General features: G+C 38.2%; 1 protein-coding gene across 3 annotated transcripts in view; it reads right to left on the bottom strand.

The window, feature by feature from the left end:
• Window positions 1–21,437, bottom strand: part of LOC149213493 (uncharacterized) — a 93,151-nt gene extending 71,714 nt beyond the window's left edge. For 2 of the 3 annotated variants that reach the window (XM_089392031.1, XM_089392033.1), the window contains exon 1: window positions 21,013–21,253. In XM_089392031.1, coding sequence (XP_089248157.1) covers window positions 21,013–21,108 — 96 coding nt within the window. In that variant the 5' untranslated portion in view covers window positions 21,109–21,253. The other variant, XM_089392032.1, reaches the window with a different exon arrangement.
• Window positions 21,438–22,043: the final 606 nt, after the last annotated feature.

Here is a 22,043-nt window from a genome sequence, read left to right as displayed (position 1 = left end):
CGAAAGAAAAAGTTTGATCTCCTAGCCTCTACTGTGTTGGTGTGTCACAGCCCTAACACGTCCCTTTTCCTTGCTTCCCCCTGCAATCAAACTCGCTCTTCCTTTTTTCGTGTTTCCTTCCTCGTTGCGCCTCCTCTCTCTGCGCTGCAAGATCCCTTCGCTATCCGAGCTCGACCCGTCATGTTAAGTCCCTAACCATCGCGTGCCCCCAACTCCATCTCTTTCATTTCTCCATTCCTAAGTCCTTTCCGGCTACCCGAGCTCTTGCATCCTTCTTGTCACTACTTCATCACCCATTCATTCCTTTTTGCTCGACCTGCAAGCTCCTTCATTGTCATTCCTCACTCATCCTCGACCTGCAAGAAAAAACACTCTCTGTGTCCTTCATTTCTGCATCCTCCCTTCTCCCGCACGACTTCATCACCCTCGACCTACACACAAAAGCGCTCCTCCTCTTCCTGGTCGCCTTCAACCTGCATTCTTCCTAATCGATTCACGACTTCCCTTGTTTGGTTAATTCTTTGTTTTAATTTTTCTTTGTTGTTAGGGTTAGGTCTCTCGATAATAAATAAATTCGAATATTTTTTTATGTGCTTGCTTTCGTTTTTTGATTATGATTTTGTTTGTAATTTTTTTTTTTAACAAAACAAAATTTCTAAAAAAAGATCATTTTTTTTGGCTTTAAAAAGGAATTAAATCCATAAAAAAAAAAAAAATCAAATTTTGTGCTTTCACATTTCAAATTTAAGTTTTTAACTGACCTTTGGCCCATTAAAATTTTATTTAAGTCCCTTTTAATTTTCACATTTGCCACATTTAAATATTTCTTCATTCATGAACTTTAAGACATTAAATTTTCCGAACGAATAACTAAATTTTTTATCTAAAGTTCCTTCGTGGGTCTTTTGTGTTAGAGGTTTGGGACTTTAAAAAAAATTAAAGGGAAAATTTTGTGGTATTAAATTTTTTTTTTCTATACTCAAGGCACATTTAAATATTTTTATCTCTAAAGTTTGACTATAGGAAAGCAAGAAAATTTTCTGGATTGGGGTAACTTAAGAAAATTATTAAATCTGGAATTGTTTGAAGTGTTTAGCATTTAAATTTCATGGTTCTACAAGGTAATTAATTTTCGAAATTTAATTGCTTAAATATTTTGCATGCTAAGGGTTTTGAACAATTTTGTGCTCAACATCTATTGAGATTGCTCGTTGTTTAATTAACTTTAAGTGTGATGTTAATTACTTGAATTGTTGGATAGATATTGCATTTTAAATTTTGAGAGATTTTCAAGTAATTGTTAAGCACTCTTTATGGAATTGTGGTAGATTGCATATCCTTTGTTTCCTAAACTGAGTCTTTCTTTTGAGCATCTATATAGTTGGCATTGATATTAAAGAATTGTGAAGAGGTTTTTGTTCTCTTTGAGCTATAATTGCATTGGAAGGAATCTAGATAAATTGAAATAATAAGCTTGTGATTTGATTGGGCATTATAATGTGATATTTTAAGCATATTGATAAGTTTATCTTTCAGTCTTTGTCTAGTGTAGTGAATATTTATCTGGGCGACTAAAGGTTTTGGCTCATAGCTCTGAAGCGGATCGTGGCATAAGCACTTTCAATCCTTGAATCTAACTTCATTCTTGCTCCATCTTCTAATCACCATGTGCATTTGCATATTAGGTTAGCCTTGCATAATTAAAATTTACTTCCAAGCATAACCTTGGTTGATAGAAAAATAGGTACTTATCTATCTTTGCTTGAGAAGCCTACTTTTAATAGTACTTAAAACGGTGACCTTGCAGTCATCAAAGCCACAACCCTCTGCAGCACTGGAGGCACCAAGTATGTTAGATTTTCACGAGAGGTAACGTTAATCACACCTTAGTGTGCTTCACGTTATCTTCTCTTTGTCATTTACTACAAAATCCGGCTCAATATAGAAAGGATCGAAGGGTTAAAACTCAAATAAGCATTTAACTAAAATTAACCAAGATTCCTGCATCTTACATTAGTTTTAGGATCTGCCTTTCATATAAGACAGTTATTCATCCAAGCAGCAATTGTTCATTAATTACTTGGTCCTAAATTTCCTAGCAAGATATAGTTGAATCCATAAAGCACTGGTATCAAATCGTTTAAACCTAATCGAATCATTTAAGTCTTGCTAGATCTAAACAAGTACTTGGTTGCTTAACTGTGTCTCCTGAACTGGTTGGTTCCCAACTAGTTCTCCTTCATTCCATTTCTGTAGGGTCTACCCCCCTTAGTCTGCTATTTGGAGACAGCTTAAACAGAGAGATTGGGGATCAGCGTGATAGCCCTCAATCAAAGTCGTTGTCGTGTGCCTAGACATTTTGTGCCACAATAGGATGCATTGCTTGTTGATTTTGCATTAGAAATAACATCGTATGATATTTCTCATGGTAGATTAGATGCATTTAAATTTAAATTTGCATATGCAATCATGAGACACCGCGAAAGCATGTTGCCCCGTGTTCTTCATCTAGTATGTGTGCAAGTAACAGGTCTATGGTAACCAAGAGATTGTTGGAATTCTCGTGACCTCCCGTTCAAGTAGCTTCATCCACTTCTTCGAAAGATCACGTCCCAGTTAAAGCGAGATGTTACCATTTTGTGGGTGATATCCATAGGAGAATTTTTTTCTCCAAGATGGTCCTCAACCGACAGCCAGCAGCCCATTGCAACCACCAACTAGCTCGTTGTGCCACGTCTCCGCCACCTAAGCCAACCATGTGGTCGCTCACCCATTTGTCATGATCGTATGTTTGAAGGTGGGCCTGCCAAAACTAAAGGTATGCCTTGTCATTTGGTAATTGAGTATTGCAGTTTGCTTATCATGGACACTTCTAGGCATGGATTAATGGGGGGATTCGGCGAAAATAATGGGCTAGGTCTGTGCTCTTGTCCCCTAGACCCCCTTTTGGATATTAACCTTGGCTTCTAGTCCCATGGGATCTCTTTTACTGACCATTTGGCTTTAGGGATGGTATTTCATGGGAAACCCTGATATTGGTTGCTTGGTCCTGCTCCATCATCCGCATATATTACCCCTTTTCTGCTCATTATTACCCCATTCATCATTTCTCCCACCTGGGTCCACATTCCTCCATTGGATCCACATAGGGCTAGCTCTCCTTCCTCTTGCCCACACCTTGGGTTAGGCTTCTAATGATGCCCCGAAGGTTGATGCAGCTGAAAAGAAAAGTAAAAGCATAATTGGCCACATTCAACAGGAAAATGTACCACAAAATGCAAAAGATGGTCGAGACAAACACATTAGCACATGCGCAAAAGTCAATACATGAGCTCTACCCCATCATCATGGCCATCACCTTGATTCCTGCAGGTTCTATGAGCCTCCTTCATCATATAGGAACTCATGCTTGTCCCAACCCCTGGTGGGAAATGAACCGCCCTACCTTAAAAGGGGGTATTCACTGCTACATCTCACACATCATGTTCTTACCCTTTGAGCCTCGAACAGATAATTAAAGAAAAATCAAAGAAAGGCAAAAGTCATATAAAAAAGGGTGGAAAAATCAAGGTCAGGGCAACTCATGTACCACAATTTATCCCTCCTATACATTATATACCTAAGTGTGGGCTTCTCTTCTACTAGCTACCCTTGTACCCCAACATGTTGCCTAGGGTAATATGTACCTTGGACATATTACCCCCTTTAAAAGTAGAAACCACCTAATGGGATACTTGGTTAACCCCATTTGGAGTTTGGAGACATTAGCACATGCCAAAGCCCATTATGGAAGCGCAAGCCATTATGAAGTCCCCATTTGTGGTCCATGATTTGTAAGCTCTTTTACTCGATTTCCTTGATGACTTGTTGTACTGGAAGGCTAGGGGACGCATTGGATCTTATGCAAGATTGCAAATGGTCTCCATCTTGGGTTTGGTCTCCCTATACGAGGTCCTAAGCCCCCAGAGGGCTACATTGGCACATGTAGGGTGTGTGTTGAGAGACATGGGCCTCCATAGCATTAGATAGCTCTCCATGGATCCCCAGAGATGTTCAGAGATTGCTCAAGATCTACCTGTTGGACGAGAAAGATGCACCTGGTTCACCTTTGCCCAACCAACCCCACAGATGTACCATGCACTTGGCAGCTGACCCAAGACTTGTAGGACGATGTGTCATCACCTACACCATCATCCAAGCCCTTACAGATGGTCTACAAGCATCTTTGACTTACTTGGAGACCCACGAGGTCACTTGTGTGCCCTCACAGCCATTGGGAGCACCATAGGTTTATTATGTGCAGAACAAGGGGCCAACACCTTGTCCATTACTTCTGGAAGTCCAACTCATCATTGTGGCACTTATGGACTTCATTAGGCCTCTAAGAGAGCCCAACGACATGCATTATTGATCATTCGACCTCTTGAGGGACTTATTATTTTATTTGTGAGCTAGTTTGGTGGCCTTATCACCATTAGATAGTTATTTGCACATTATTTTAGTTGATGAGCTAATGTAGGCTCAAATTAGGTAATTCGAACTCCAAATGAGTGTATAAATAGGAAAGACATGAATTCATTTGTATCATCACTTTGGATTGGATCATTCTTCTCTTTAGAGTATTTCACACTTTTTCTGTGATGATGAATTGGAGCATGGATGAATTTTGATGTTTGGATTGGAGTATTTTATCTTGGAGCTTCTTTATTTTCAAATTGTTAATGGTTGAATATGTTCTATTACATGTAAGTACACACATTTAATGCTATTCTTGTTTCACTTTTGTCATATGCATTGAATGGGATTTCGCTAATAGGGCTAATTGTTGCATTGCATGATTGCAAAATTGTGGAATTATTGTTTTTATATAGAATCTCTCAATGTTTGGGCAACGCATATGAATGAAATCTCCTAGGGATAATTCGATTAATGAATTTATCTTGATAAGCCATCTCTTTTTGCCAAGCGAAGTATAAAAACTTTGAGGTCTCTTCTTCTTGCCCTAAAAAGCAAGTGAAGTAGTCCTTAAGGCCTCCTTGACCGAAAAACGAGTTCCTTTCTCATCATTCTCCTAGACTCCATTCTCCCCAAGGAATTAGGCATTGGTCCACCAATAGGTGATCACTCAAATAACATTTTTATCCACCTTTCCCTTTCTCTTCTAGGTCTAGACAAGTTGGGTCACCTAGGGCATCACTTCCCCGACAAAGTAGCCAAAGAAAAAGTTCAATCTCCTAACCTCTACTGCGTTGGTGTGTCCTCAAGGCATCCTCCAATTTTGAAGCCATTCTGATGGTGGAGTTGTGAGATAACCCAAGCCTTAGCTCTGAGATCAAACTTTGCCTTGGCATTCCCTAGGCTAGCACCTCATAGGATCAAATTGACACTTTTAATTGGGAATTCTTGCTTTGATCCTTTCTCCTTCATTGCCTAGGTTAAGAACATCATTGGTTGCTAGATTCTCTCTCTTTAACCTAGGTTGGGTCCACTTGGTCCCTGTGGTCCCATACCTTTGAAAGGTCAATTCCTCAAGAACCATTCAAGAAGTCAAGTTCAATAAGGATTTTAAGATTGGGAAACTCCTTTATAAGGCATATTCCTCTAACCTAACCCTAAAACCTTCACTTCCTTATCCTAGAAACCTTTGTACCTTGCTTGAAGAGCAAGTAAGCTTCATTCTTAACCCCCTTCGAGGAAAGGGATCATTAAGGTCACTTCACATCCATTGGTTGGTTCATCTTTCACAAGTGAATTTCTATATACCGGGTCTCTTCCCATCAGTGAAAGTTCGTAAAGAGTAGGAAGTCTTAGCTGAGGTAACAGTGGGCTAAGCCTCCATTGTTACCCTTGACCTAGCAGTTATCCCTTTAGGAGTCCCTTTTATGCCCCCTGCTAGTTTGTGCAGTAACAAGCCCAACCTATTTGCAAATAGGTCTATTTATATGTGTGTGTGACCCTTACTCGTGCTTTAAAGGAAAAAAGAAATTGTTAGTATTGCTCTTAATCTAGTTATCATGCAGTCCCCATTCCAGCAACGAGAACTTGATTTCATTGATCGGCTCCATCAAAATTCCAAAAATGGATTTTGTTAAGTACTTATAACTACTAATTATTTCACCAAATGGTTGGAGACAACGACTTTGAAGACCTCTTCAAGTGCAACCATTGTCAAGTTCATGGACGAGAACATTGTCACATGATTTGGGGTTCCCAACAACATCACCACAAAGAATGCTAGTGCCATCCACTTAGCAAAGTTGATGACCTTTTATTCTTGGTACAACATTACTTTGGCTCATTCAACCAATTACTATCCAAAGGGGAATGGACTCTCAAAGTCTAGTCACAAGAACCTTATTCACATTCTCAAAAAGGCGGTTGGAGAGAAAAATTGCACCGTGGGAAAATCATATTACCAAGAAACATGCCATTTGAAAGAGTTCTTTTGAGATATTTTATGAAATAGATGTGGTGTTACCAATCCACTTGAGGTCACTAGTTTACAAGATGTTGCAGAAGTTCACTACTAACCAAGAAGCACTATGAGCTCACATAGACGATCTTATGCAACTGGATGAGGATCCTCAAGCATGATCATTTTGTGGACTAACAAAGTCAAGTGAGGAAATTGTTTAACTGCAATGCTAAAGACATTTTTTTGCAAGTGGGGGACTTGGTCTTTGTTATGGGGCAAGAAGAATGAAAAATCTAAAGACCATGACAAGTTCAACAATTTGTAATTGAAGCACTCCTCAACAATAGGTCCCAACAATTTTTATCTCACTGATTTGGATGGTGAGAAAGAGCAATTTCCAATCAATGGACAATGTTTGAAATTATACTTACCATGAGGGCTTTTATGCTTTATTTTCAAAAAAGGGAAGATTTTAGGGTTTTTTGTTGGATAGAAGCTCATTTTACCATTTTCCTTGTGCGGATATGTCATTTGTAGTCTGCCATTTGTGTTTTTTCAAAGTGTTGTTTTTCATGCTTTTCTTCTTTCTTTTAAATTTAAACTTGTATCCCCTTGTAAGTAAGCTTAATAAAAATGCCTTATGTATGTGTGAGTAGCCTTACCTCCTTTGTTTTCTTGTTTTCTTTTTATTTTCAGCAAATATTGTTGCATTGAACTGGGATTTCTAAACTTGATGTCACATTGTCTTACTATACTAAGACAAGTCTGGGGCAAGCTTGGATGAGGCCATTAACCCTTTTATTTCATTGTCATAATCCATTATTGCATGGGTAGTGTTGACCCTGTTGTAGCTCGTTCTCACTATGTTCAAAACGTGAAAAGAAAAACTATATATTCCAAAAAAAAGGTAGAAATTCTCATGAAGTGAAATCAAGATTGTTTAGGAGGGTGCTTCACTCTTTGTTTTAAAATAACGGGGAATTAGTTTTGGATTGAGATAGCGCAGGATCGCATTAATGTATATGATTTGGTGGGGCCTGGCGGGAGTCAAAACTCAAAAGTTTAAAAATTAAACGTCGGGCAGATTCGGCGCGCGATCTCAATGGTGAGGTCGGGCCTTCCCCACAAGAGAAACCCGACATCAAAACAAGCGCGAGCGTTATCTCCATGGGTGCCTCCATAAAGACATCAGCAGGTAAACCGCTCTTTCATGATCAACGGTCGAGAGCCTTTGCGGCATCATCCTCTGATGGGCCCGCTTACCACCATGGGTGCTCCCGTGGGCAGTAAGTGGATTCCATTGGCATTCTGCAGCAACAAAACCCAGACCTTCTGCAAGCGAGTCTGCCCCACAGTCATAGGTGATCCAATGAAAATTGGCCACTTGTTTTATTTTATGAAATATTCAAGACATTGTATTTTGTAATGTTGACTCACAATTTTGTTGTTATTTCCAAAAAAAAGTTTAAGTCCTCAGAAGGACCGAATAGGGCTTAAAGTAGTTTCTAAGGTAGTTTTAGAAGTTTATGACAGTTAACAGTTTTTATAACTGTCACCTTTGTAATGTTACTACAAAAAAGACTTTGGAGAACCATTTGGGGTTCCGAAGTTTTGACTTCAGAAGGGAAATTTATGTGTAATGCTTTTATCTTTTCTTGGAGATTAAATAAAGCTTTCAAGGTGATTCCAAGCAGTGTTTGAATTTGATGTGTGTTCCTACTTATTGTAATTCATTTACTATTCTTTCTTCCTTGGAAAAGAGTAATGAAGCAGTTGGTTGTTTCCTATAACACAGATTTACTGAACTCACAGTACTTGTAATCTTTAAATTAAATAACCTTAAATGTGCTCCTCTTTTCTATAAGTTCATTTTTTTGTCTTTCAGATATTCTACTAAGGTTAAAGGCAAAATATTATGCCCTTCTTTCATCACCCTGCTACAACTTTAAATCATTTTCATTGTCAGTGAGGCCATATTGAAAGGTATTTTTATCCCAAGAAGGTTCCCTTAACATTACATGTGAAGCACACTTCTGAACTATCATAATGGGGCAGCAAATAATATTCACTATTTTTTGTATGGATGTCCTAGGCACTGACCTCTACTCATCCAGAGGTTGTCTCTAGGGTTACAACAGACCCTTCAAGATAACTAGCTTCAGAGACATACTAGTTGGGGTGTGATGTTGCTACTTTGATAAGATTTGTGCTCATCTTCTCAAATTCAAACTCGACGTCTCAAAACAATTGCCTTACTATTCTAAAACAAGTCTAGTTCATGCTTGGATGAGGCCATTATTCTGTATATTTCATTGTCCTAATCCATTATTAAGTCTTCTAAGCATGGTTAGCGTTGACCCTTCAAGGTAACTACCTTCAGCGACACACTCATTGGGGTGTGATGTTGCTACTTTGATAAGATCCTTCACAGCTTCTCAAATTAAAACTTGTTTCTTCGGTGCATTCCATCAATTACATACATGTGCTCTTCCAGATTGATTCTACATTGTCATATCAGCTCATATGTTCTTCACTCATGATCATATGTGTGTTAGCAAAGGGTACTTCATGATGGTATTTCTTCACTTGGTATGATTCTATGTGTGATTTCCTAGCTTGTAAGTGGTGTGGATGGTTTTATACTTGTTGCGAAGGTGCTAAACATTAGATTTGAAGTTATAACACTCTTAATTAAGTATGTTGAAAATGCAACAAGAAAATCCTAATTTAATTTTGTCCTTGAATTAAATCAGGAATAAAATTGTAATTCCACATCACAGGAAAACTTATATTAGTTAACTAAGTTAATTCGAGTTGAGGGTCTAACTTGAGTCATTTAGAGTGTATCCTACATTATGGGAGCCCTGGTTGAGTTTATTTTGAGTTGTAATTAATTAACTCAGTTTAACTGAGTTAAAGTCAGTTAAACTAGTTCCAACTATTAGAGGAACTAGTGGAAGGTCTAGTAGTGTGGTGTTGTCTGTAGTGATCAACCATTTAACTGATGATTCACTCATAAATAATTCATGCATGTCAGATCTAAGAGTTACCCAGTTGAGATTGTAGTTCAGGGACCGTGTACAATCAGTTGTATAATCATCTAAATTGTACAGTTGGTACATGCAGTCAAAGGAAGACCTATGAGGATTACGCAATTCCAATTGAGGAATTTCCCTAATTAATAGGGGGTTAATTCCCAAGGAAACAGCACAAATAAATAGGGACTTGGGCAAGCAGAAAATTGGTTAAGTATTGGCTTGTCTAGGAAGCAGTGAGACAAAAAGGTCGGCAAGAAGCCCTCAAGAGGAGCGGCAGGTGAAGCTCTTGCTTCACAATTCGAGTTGGATTTCACCCTCATCGCTTGCATGGTGACATCGGTGATGGGTAGTGTGTGGTATTTGGATAGTGGAGCCTCATTCCATATGACTGGCAACAAAGAATTCTTCAGCGACTTGGAGGAGGACCTCCAGATGCACATCGAATTGGAATATGATGGAAGGTATAACGCGACTGACATCGGTACTGTTACTTTTTAGAGGGAATCCGGTTCTCCTCTCACATTAAAAGATGTCATGTATGTTCCGGATCTGAAGAAGAATTTGGTTTCAGTTGCTATGTTGGAGGACCATGGCTACGATGTGATATTTAGCAAAGGAAAGGCTTTCCTTCGTCACATAGCCTCAGGACAAGTGAAGCGGATTGGGCTTCGGGTGAAGAACCTCTACAAATTGGATGTAGAAGATTGTGTTGCTTTGAGCATAAAAGCGGAGAAGGTGCAGAGCCGACACATCGATGGGTTGTGGCATAGAAGATTGGGCCACTTGCACCACAGAGCTTTGAAGATCATGCAGCAGATTTCTACAAGACTTCCCAATGGTGCACTAGAGCAAAGAGACACATGCAAAGAGTGTACATTGGGGAAGTACACCAAAGCCACCTTTCATGATAAGGACAGTCAAGCGCAAGCGATCCTTGAAAGAGTTAACTCAAATCTGTGTGAATGGTTCTCGATAGCCAACACAGCCAAGCACAGGTATTATGTAATATTTGTAGATGATTTCTCACGTAAGTGCTGGATTTTCTTAATGCAGAAGAAAGGTCAAACGTTCTCTAAATTTTGTGAATTTAAAGCACTTGTTGAGAAAAATATCAGCAGGAAAGTGAAGGCTCTCAAGAGCGATAACGGTGGAGAATACGTGTCAAATGAATTCAAGAACTTTTGTGCATCAAAAGGCATTCGATGAGAGTTAATAACATCCAATAACCCACAACAAAATGGGGTGGCTGAAAGGAAGAACAGAAGTATTGTGGGAATTGCACGGGTGATATTACATGATCAAGGCCTACCATTACACTTGTGGGCTGAAGCATGCAACACAGTTGTCTATGTGCAGAACAGCAGTCCTCATCAGATTCTCAAGATGAGTACACCAAAAGAAGTTTTTCAAGTAAGAAACCAAATGTGGCACACTTCAGAATCTTTGGTTCACCAATTTACTATCATGTTACCAAGGATGCAAGGAAAAAGCAAGAACCAACAGCTGAGTTGGACATATGTTTTGCAATTAACCAACAGCTTAGTCAAACAATGGTTGAGCCAACCAAACTCTATTGGAAGGCAGCTAAACATGTGTGAGATACGTCAGAGGCACCACTCAGTTTGGTCTTTGGTACAAACAGTCAGAGGGAGTGAAGTTGCAAGGCTTCACAGATGCAAATTAGGCAGGGAGTCCATCCGACAAACAAAGCACATCTGGGGGAATCTTCAGTATTGGGTCAGCAACAATTTCTTGGTACAACAGGAAGTAGAGATCAATTGCACTCAGTTCGGCAGAAGCAGAGTACATGGTTGCTAGTCAAGCAGCTTGTGAGGCTATCTGGATGAGGAAGATCCTTGTTCGGTTATTTGGTCAACAGATGAATACTACAATGATTTACTATGACAATCAAAGTTGTATCAAACTCTTTGAGAATTTAATTTTTCATGATAGATCCAAGCATATCGACATTCGGTATCACCATCTAAGAGATTATGTGCAGAGGAGAATCATGTTGTTGGAGTACATGCCTACAAAAGAACGAGATGCAGATATTTTGACAAAGGCACTGTCAAGAGGCAAATTCGAATTTCATAGAGGCAGGATTAGGGTAGCAAATAATCCCGTTCTTGTTGAGAGGGAATCTTGAAAATGCAACAAGAAATTCCTAATTTAATTGTCTTTGAATTAAATTAGGAATAAAATTGTAATTCCACATCACATGACAACTTGTATTAGTTAACTAAGTTAAATTGACTTAGTTGGCTCAGTTAATTCGAGTTGAGGGTCTAACTTCAGTCATGTAGAGTGTTTCCTACACTATAGGAGCCCTGGTTGAGTTTATTTTGAGTTGTAATTAATTAATTCAGTTTAACTGAGTTAAAGTCAATTAAAGTAGTTCCAACTGTTGGAGGAACTAGTGGGAGGTCTAGTAGTGTGGTGATGCGTGCAATGATCAACCAGTTAACTGATGATTCACTCATAAATAGCTCATGCATGTCAAATCTAAGAGTTACCCAATTGAGATTGGAGTTCAGGAATAGTGTACTATCACTTGCATAATCATCTGAATTGTACAGGTGGTGCATGCAGTCAGAATAAGGCCTATGAGGATTGCGCAATTCCAATTGAGAAATTTTCCTAATTAATAGGGGATAATTCCCAAGGAAACAACGCAAGGAAATAGGGACTTGGGCAAGAAGAAAATTGGTTAAGTATTGGCCAAAGCTTGTCTAGGAAGTAGTGGGACAGATAGAGATAGTGCAGAGGTTGTTCAGGCTTGAGCAAAGCATTGTAATCTTCTCATATTTTCTAACTAATGCAATATATAGATAGCAAGGGGTTTTAGTTGTGGCTTTCCCTAGGAAATCATTGTGTAATGTGTTGACTGAATTCTTTCTCTTGTATGCTTCGTCATTTTGCGATCGTTTAATTGTTTCCATTGATGAGTAGAGTAGATTCAAGTCTATTGTTTTAGTAAATTACAATTAACAGTTTGAATCTACAAGGAATTTCTACAAAGTAAAGATGTTATTATTTTACCTTGTCCAAACTCAACCATGAGAAGGCATAATTGAAGTTGGATAAGTGTATCTTAAATTAAGCCAAAAGGTACTACTAGTCTACTAGGAATCAAGGGGAATAGTGTACCCATATCATCTTCAAACTTTAACATTTTCCATATTTCCTTTACATTACCATCTCGTTCATACAAAAAACTCTCGCTTATGAATGACTTATCAAATGTCATCCAACAAGGTATAATAAAAAAATTGAAGAAAAAATTAAGGCAAGCCTAAGTCAAATGAAACCAAAAAAAGGTGAGAGATAAAGAGTATAAAGCTCTGTTACACGAGAACCGCTCCCTAGATGTAGGAAACCCGTTCCATTGGTTCCCGCGCTCCCGAAAGCTTTGGAACTGTATGGGAATGTTCCCTTTTCAGTGGGAGCTACAATGGGAGCTTGGGAAAGTTCCGGGAGCTTTGAACATTGTTTCTTTTGGAGTTCCAGCGTTCCCTGGGGTTGGGGAATACAAACCCTGACACATATGTTGAACTGCCCACAAAACATGAGCCTTTGTTGAAACCAAATACATCCTTAACACCGATATCCTTAATTGAGAAATTGGAGCAATCCCTTGATGAGTTAAGGAAGCGTGTGGCACCTCAATGTAAGGACGATATCTGGGATCTCATGTTGATGAGTATTTATTTTGTTGTTTATGTATATATATCGCAGAAGATTGTGTGCATATTGTATGTGGCAATCAATGCTTAACCATTAGAGTTGCTTTACTTTCTCTTTAAAGAATAACTAGAGAAACATAGGTAAAATTGTTCCTTTGTATTTCTAAGGCAAATTGTTTCAAGCACTGGTCATGTGTCAGAGAACTCATGATGAACTTGACATTTTTTATATTTTATATATATAAAAGGGAGAGACTCAGGGAGAGGGACACCCATAGAATATATTTATATATAAGAGAGATTATATATTTAAATTGATTCTAATATTTGAATATTTTGATTATTATATAAATTATATAATTAAAAATATATTTTTAATTTTTTTATTATATAATATTACCACTCCTGATTAGTCGTTTCTTGTAAATTTTGGGGAAACCTCTCGCCGTTCCAGACACCTGTACCCAAGTTCCCAATGTTCCAACGTTCCAGAAACTCATGCAACATAGGTATAAAGTAATAACAAAGGAAAAACTATGTTGCACAAAACTTCTAGGAACCTAGCGTTTCCGGTTTTCGGGCTGTACCCATCCCAGAAACTCCGAAACTCGATATCAAGTAATCATCTATGAGAGTTACTATAGACTTGGTTTTCCTTCTAAATTGTCATCCATGGGTTTTACTTCCCTTTTTTCTTGCAAGATAATGTGTTAATAACTTATTTATAAATTTCTTTATATATATATATGACATTTCGGCCGACGTTTATTTTGGGCGGTGACGTTTCTAAACGTACCCATTCAAGAAATTCCGAAATGTTTCGGTGCTCGTGCAACTTAGAGAAGTACATATCTGAGCTACAAATATCAGCAGTTTGGTCTACCAAGAAACCTCATTTATTGACATCATCTGCCCTTATCCATAGAGTTGACCTTGTTTGATATTGTGTTAAAATTGGCAACTAGGGCCAATTTCCACTTTGGACAGGTCCTTTGAAGAAGATAATTATGGCATTGAATTCCTCTGTTCAAGAGGACCAAAATCAACCTAAAGATCGTCAAATTTGGATAAGGAGAAATGGGTTTTTGAATTTGTGCTCTCTCTCATGTAAATTTTTAAGGTGGCCCCAGTAGGTTCATGAAGCCCAAGCGACATGACTCTTGACCCCATCGATTTGCATATATAGAAGTGGTCTTCAATCTCATTTCACATCCTTTCTGCACTCGTTCTTGTGATAATGTATCTCTGTGGCAGCGAAGTTAATTGGAGATCTAGGCATGGAAGAATCTGTCTCTTATTTCAGGTCCGAGTTTTCTCTAAGGCTGACAGCAGGCGTCTCTAATGGGCTGGTGTGTTTGGGTATATTTTATGGTGTGAAGACTCTATTCTAAGTAGGCCACAGCCACTTGGAATCCTTCTCATCCTGGCCGCAGGTCTAATCTTGACCGAGATACTTAAGAATGTGAGCCGCAGGGCACAGGATAAATTCTGAGCTCTTTGAATGGGTGAATTTGTTCTTGTTGATCCAAAATCATAAGCTGAAAGATAGGCCGAGTTCATGTATTGCTTCTGGGCTGAATTGTGAACATTTTTGGAAGGATCGTATCTTCTTGTGAAGCCTCTCTTCAGGTCTGTCACTTCAAGGTAGACCGCAGGTCTGTTCAAGGGGGACAAGAGGCCTGATTTAGATCTAGAACAGTCACAAGGGTCAGCGGAGGGCAGCGTATTGTTTTCTTTGTTGAGCTGCAGCTGAAATGATGTGTATTGAAGCTATTAGGTGAGACATGATGAACTGAAAGAAACCCTAATCAGATCAAGATACCTCTGCAGTATGTCATCACCCTAAGAGGCTCAAATCGGCAAGTCACTTTGAAGTATTGTACTCTCTCTCTCTGCTGAACATTTGATATTTATAATAAGAAGATTTGATCAAGGGTTTTCCCCATCTTGGGGTTTTTCCCTGGCTTGAGCCATATCTTTGTGTTCTCTTGTCTTGGCTTATCTTCTGCATTTACATTTAATGTTCTTTCATTAGTTACTGTCATCTGATGATGGTTAATGTGATTGACTAGATAATGGGCTAATGATCTAATGAAGTAACTAACCTAAGCAAAGAACATGTTAAGCTAAAATTAAAATATTGCCATGAAAGAAAAACCCTAAAGTCAAATATGCTACCAAGGTTACCCAACAAAAAAGCTAGTTTCGACCTCTTTGAAAGCAATTAACAATTTTGTTAATTCCATCAAACAAGAAAGCCTTGATTATAACCCACCTTTGCATGCAAAGAAAAGAAGTAAATATAGTTGCTGTTGCCAATGTTGAAAAGTACAAAGGATTAAGTTCAACCTTAGCATACGAATAATGAAATTAAGTTTCCCTTGTCTAATTCATAACTTTTACTAAACTTGAAGGAGGATTCTTTGCAACGCTGTATTTTCCCAATAGAAGTTCACTGGCATTTAATTATAGCAGCTTTGCTGGCATGGCATAAATAAGGTGAATCAATGAAAGGGGAAACGGCAGGTGATATGTAGCAGTTGCTGTGTCGAGAAGGTGAATGAACTGAAGCTTTCTCCAACGATTTAACCTTCAGGAAAAGAACAAAAGCTGATACGTCAGCAATATTTAGCAATCATACTAATGCTGCTGAAGGAAGAAAAAAGCCTTGGTTGAATGTTGCTTCATAATATGATTCTAGTTGACCATATTACTTAGACAGAGGTGCCAGCAAACTAGGAACCAACGGGTTGGAGATTCCAAACCAGCAACAAAGCAATGTCTACAGGCAGCGACAGTTTCCAAGGAAAAGTGGTGGTCTTAGCAGGCTGAATATTGTCAAAGAGAAGTTACTTTATGACACTTGTAAGAGTGATCCTGTAGGATTTTCATAGGCAAGTTTCAGGTAATGGAAGGAGATATGATATAATTTGGAGGAAAATGAGTTGTTTATGGCTAATGGGAGAAACAACAAATAGTTGACAGTCTTATCCCATCCAGATCAGCGGGTTAGAACATTATACTAATGGGACATGTGAGTTAAAATTGGAAAGAAAGCTACAGGTGTTCAAGTTTGAAGACTTTCAGTGTAAGAAATTGGTAGTCAGCAGTTACCAACTCGTTGGATTTTTCCAGCCCGAAAGTGAAAAGTTTTGAACTGAAATGATTGGAGGAAGATCCAGCGCTAAGGGTGATTTTCTAGGCTGTGTTTTAGCAACAAATATCATCCCAGAACAGCAGTCACACATGGTACAGTTCGGGAAATGATGCCAAGGGGATCAGCTTAATACTGCTGATTTAGAATGATCAACATATTTTGAGGACAGTTTTTGGAACTTCTTGTGGCTATTTTCAGCTCTGGAAAATTAACAAACAGCAACAAATTTGGTATGGGGTAAATCAGTGAAGAGGTCAATGCTTATTGGCACTTATCCTATGGAAAAAGACAGCAGAAACTTCCATTTAATTATCTATTACAGCGCATTACCAAGTTTATCATCATGCACATGCTGTGGAGGAAAGTAAGTGTCTAGACCAATGCTGAAATAGAGAGTTTTTAGTAGCTTTTGTGCCACAAAAAATACAGTAAATAGCAAGAAAAGGCCCATCCAAAACAGCAAGGAAAAGCTGTTCAAACAGCAGGGAAAAGCCATTCAAACAGCAAATTACCTGCACTTGGCATGCATGCAAGGACTTGGCAATTTGGCATGCTCTGCCATTCCCTATTTCCCGAGGCAAGGACAACCTGCTTGAGCAGATTTGGGTTTCTTTATATTCAGATTAGACAGACACTGGAGGGGTTGGATATTATTTTTCTCTAGGCAGTGTTGTAGCAGTAGGTAACTCTTCAATTTCCACTTACCAAACCTAGACCACCACCTCCATTGCAAGCAAAGAGATCCATGACAGCCTGTCACTTGCAACCAATGTTGCACGACTCGTACTCGTATAAGACTCGTCACGCTATTGACTCGTCGACTCGTATAAGACTCAGGAACAACCCGTATAAGACTCGTCAAAATACAAAAAAAGGTTAAAATATGGTAAATTTTAAGCACAAAAAAAAAACTAATGACAATTCCAAAAAGAAACTAATGACAATTCCAATCCTTATAAGTTACAAAAACACAATATATGCAATAATTCATAACATCATCTCATATCTATAAAAGTACAACATAACATATTCCATTTTTGTAAGCAAAACATTTAGATACTGAATAAGAAAATGACTCATGATTCCATAATTAAAATAAAAAATGTCAGCAAGTTCAAAATTCAAATACATATGTCATAAATGATAAATGATTGTCTCATAACAATCTTTCCAGCATTTAGGATCACTGGCCATCTAAAAACCAGCAAACAAATCAATGTGAAAAGTGCCCAAAATGCTTTTGGAACACTCAAAATTGTTAGTATACAAAACCCAAAAAACACCAAGTGAAATGATAGAATGAAAGATATCAATTTCTACACTATGCAACTAAGGAAAAGCCAAGGTAACTTAACTTTTTCATAGCTGATTTTATTGCTGTTAGGACAACAGCTAATTTAACCTTCAAATACTAGATTTAGCAATGAAAATCTTCAAAATCAAACCACGAGATATTGAAGAGAATTTTATGTGCAAGAAAAGAAGGAAATATCTTGGAGAAATCTTCAAAGGATTGGAGGTGAAACTTGGTGCAAGGTCGGAATGAGCTCCTTTTGCATTTGAAGATGGATACTCCAACCAAGGAGGATCCCAAGTCTTCAAATTTTGAGGCACCTGCTATTCCTTAAGATCTTTGCCAAGAAAAATTATTAGTAGATAGGTGCCCCCTACACATGAAACCTTGAAAATAAGTCAGCCAACTGAGATGAACATATAATTTAGGATTTCGAAGTATAAGAAAAAGAAATAGACTAATCAAATAACCAAATTTGAAGAGTCTATTCTTATTGGGTGACAACACCCCTTCAAAGGCCTATTACAACAATAATAAAGCATTCCTCATTTCCAAAAAAGAAAAAATAATCAAAAAAAATTGCCTTTTGAGGGTCGACGGGTCTTACAAGGGTCCGATGCGGATCTTATACGGGTAGCCGGGTTTAATAAAATACCTGCCGAGTCCAGGTCTTAAGCACGGGTTCTATGCGAGTGACCCGGCTCGCTATAGAACCTGCCAAGACCCGCGGGTACTCGCGAGTCTTATACGGGTGGTGCTTCACTGCTTGCAACTTACTATGACGCAAACAATCTGTTGGGTAACATGTGATTTGATACAATTATGCTTCAATTATGGTAGCTTACTGTGCACTTACTTCAATTTCCTCTATCTTAAGGGACACCTTCTTGCATTCATTTCCATTTACTTTGCTGTACATCTATTTCTAGAATCTAATCCCAGCTACTTCAAATTATTATCGAAACTCATCTTCACTTTTGACTGTTTGTACAGCCCAAGAGGGAATCCATTGTGTGCTAATTGTCTTGGAATTTTTGCCAACTTTTAAATTGAATGGCAGCATCCATCTTCTAGGGACAACCCCCTGAGACTGGTAAAGCACCAATCTGGCCAGAGAGGCTTCCAACAGTGACAAGGTTGGTTGTCTGTCATTATTAGGCAGGTCTGCCAGTGCAGATTTGCGTGATAATACATAACCGGCGAAACCAGCTGAACTGACGAGTTAGAACTAGTTCTGTACCAAACTGTCCAGTTTGGACTGGTTCCTCACCAGACCATCCAGTTATGATTGCCATTTCAGACACCCAACTGGCTAATTTGCTACAGAACCAATCCCCAAAAGCCAGATTGGTGCCTGTAAAGATCTGACCAGCCAAACTGGCCTGTTCCAGTTCTGGTTTGGCCAGTTTTTGAAATACTGGTAACGAGGAGAGGGATGACCTTGCCTGAGCTATGCAAAGGGAAATGTTCTCACGTGTTTAATATTTCCCTAGGCCTATTCATCTTGTACACTATCAGCAAATAGTAAAAATTAAATTAACACAAAAAAGCCATGCTACAGCCTTCTGTGTTAAATTTTACAAGATAAATATTGTATGGTGTGAGTGAAGACTTCAACAGATGTACGGATTCAAGGTAGTCCCGACTACCATGTACATAATGACTGACATATGATAGAAAGTAAACTGACACCGAAACCAAGTAGGGGCACTACCCCAACTGGACAGAAAAGTGGAACTATTCAAAACTTAACGCAAGCCCTTTTCTGATATTTACTTTTGCAAAGCAAGCAACAGTGATCAGTCACCCAGTTTTAGAAAGCATGACCTAGTTCTGAAGCTTCCAACTGTAGTAAACTTAGAAGTCATAAATAATTAATTTCTGTTATCTCATTTTCAGTGTCTTGAGTATGCTAGGCCAGGCACGTGGGGCCTGTTGGATAATTGATCTCAGTTGCTTCTGGCAGAGAAGATGTTTCTCAGGGTCTGCAAGAGTCCAACTGTTACTTCTGTACTGTACTTCAGAACCTATGAAAAGGGATTTTGGTTTTATTTTTTATTTTTTTAATCCGAGAAAAGAGATACCTGCCACTGAAAAGTTGTGTTTGAGAATAATCACTCGTTTGTCACTACTGCTTGCTCAAGCATCGGACACTTAGAGATCAATGCCTAGCAGATTAAAACTAGAGAGAAAAGCACAAATTTGAAATGTAGGTGACTGAAACTCCAAACGCATGAGATAATGAAACATGGCTAATTGAAACAAGCACAAGGCATCAAAGTGAATGAATGGGCAGGCTGAGAAACATGAACTCGATCAATAAAGGGTCGAAGAAGGACATGTTTGTAGCATAACAGATGGTGAAAAGATATCATGAAACATAAATTGACAGGCAATGCCCATGATAGAAAAACATGTGAGCAAGATGATGGAAAAGAAAATATGAAAACATAAAATACTACCAACGGGCCTTTTGTTCACGGGTGAGATTGAAGGAGCATTAAACCATTCACCAGGTTTTCATTTTTGTTGTGATCTGCACTACCCGAATAAGGCCAAGCACAACTCCCACGTGCATTTGTCACAATAATATCTCGAAGGCCTCACACCTAAGCCAAAAAGGGAAGAGGTATATAACCAAGGATTAGCTAAATTGGTAGATATTTATGTCCAAAAGTGCAAAGAGGTGCCGTGAAACCAGGGGAAAAGGGGCATTCACGGGAGCTGGCAAGGTACCAGCGTTCTGTCACTTAAAACGCTGGCAATTTTTACCATCCTCCATCCCTAAAACCAGGGAAGAAGGGGCTTTCACGGGGCCTGGCAAGGTACCAGCGTTCTCACTTAAACCGCTAAATACACATGTAAGTGAGAAACTATATTTCTCCCCAAAAAATGGGGAAGTGGTATATGACATGCAGTGTAACTTCCAACCTTGTTTCTCGAAGGGAAGAAAAACATAAATTACTGGAATATGGGTTTGAGGTCTAATGGCAGGGATTTGATCCCTGCTACACTGTTACATTAGATTCCCATGTCCCGTACCTGCTTTCAGGTACGCTCTCATCTACTCTGGATACTACTGTGACTACACGTAGTGGGGCCGAGTTACTGAACACTGTTCTAATAAACTGCTGAATTCAAATCCATGTTTCCGAATTCACAAAGGGGTTCTTTAAAACAGCTCATATCTTAATAATTGAAAGGAAACCCAAATTACAATGAATTGAAAAACAGCTCAAACCTCTCTGAAACTGCATTGAGAAGCACTGGATCAAGGCCACTACAAGAGTAACTATATGCCCAGTCATGGCAATAATTCAATACCCAACGTACTTCAGAAAACATGGCACTAACTGATGCCAAAGAGGATCAAATTATTGCTCAATAGTAAGTCTTCCCAGCATAAAGACATTCAAATTTACCTGTGATTCGCTCCCATGATCCTTCCTGGAATCGTTCCCTGTGCAGCCATTGCCGCATGTGATGAAATTGAAGCATGTAGCTGAAGACTTCGCCATGGTCTGACCCGGTACTTGATGAGAGTTTCAGGGTTTTATGCATCAAATATAGCTGCAGGAGCATCGAGTTCTCAGTGTGAGAGATGTCAGGAGAGTGTAGGAGTCGACTTAAGACTTTCAGGGAAGAATTTTGAGCTTTTATTAAACGTACCCAAATGAGATTTGGCGTCCGGTGGCCATCGAAATGTTCAAAAAAATTGATCCGATTGGGGGACAAGGCATCCCGTCAAATTCAAAATTTGATTATTCCCCAAATCGGAAAGTTGAAGATAACGTTTAATCTTTACGACCAGAGATGGAAAAGATCTCTCCTTCCATTGGAGTCTTTTTCTATATATTTTCTAACACAGTGTCCTCTCTATTTGTTGGTGGTTTTGTTAGATCGTAATAAGAAGGTTGTTTGTCTCCATAACCATTATGGGATGATCCTACGTGTTTATGTATTAATATCTTTTTTTAAAATTAAAATGTTTATTAAATATTTTTGTGTTATTTAATTTTTTAATTTTAAATTTAAATGATAAACAATTTTTTTTGAATTTTTTTAATAATTAATAAAAAAAAAATTTGAATTTTTTTAATAATTAATAATTTATTTATTTTTATGTAGGTAAGTTTTCACAATTAAACATTTTTTTTTAAGTAATATGTATATAAAGTTATGGACACTGTTCTGTTTTTTTGTGAAGGAATGTAAATATTTCAAAAGAATGTTAAAGAGAGGAATATATATAGCATATAAGAATATAGTCGTTGAAAACTATATATGTTTATTTTTAGATAATTAGTCAGTTAAATAAAAAATATATTTTTTTATTAAATTTTAACATTTGTAAGTTTATAGGCATATTTATTTTGGAATAGTGTTACTAAATTTTTAAATTAATTTTCAATAATTATTAAGTGGATAATAGGGAGTTAACGTTTATCAAATA

The sequence above is a fragment of the Pinus tabuliformis genome, chromosome 1_1 (assembly GCF_031772625.1).
Source record: "Pinus tabuliformis cultivar Carrire ecotype Pingquan chromosome 1_1, CPIR1, whole genome shotgun sequence".
NCBI classification, from domain to species: Eukaryota; Viridiplantae; Streptophyta; class Pinopsida; order Pinales; family Pinaceae; genus Pinus; species Pinus tabuliformis.
Note: the sequence above shows the minus strand (reverse complement) of the source record. Positions and strands in the feature narration are given on the sequence as shown.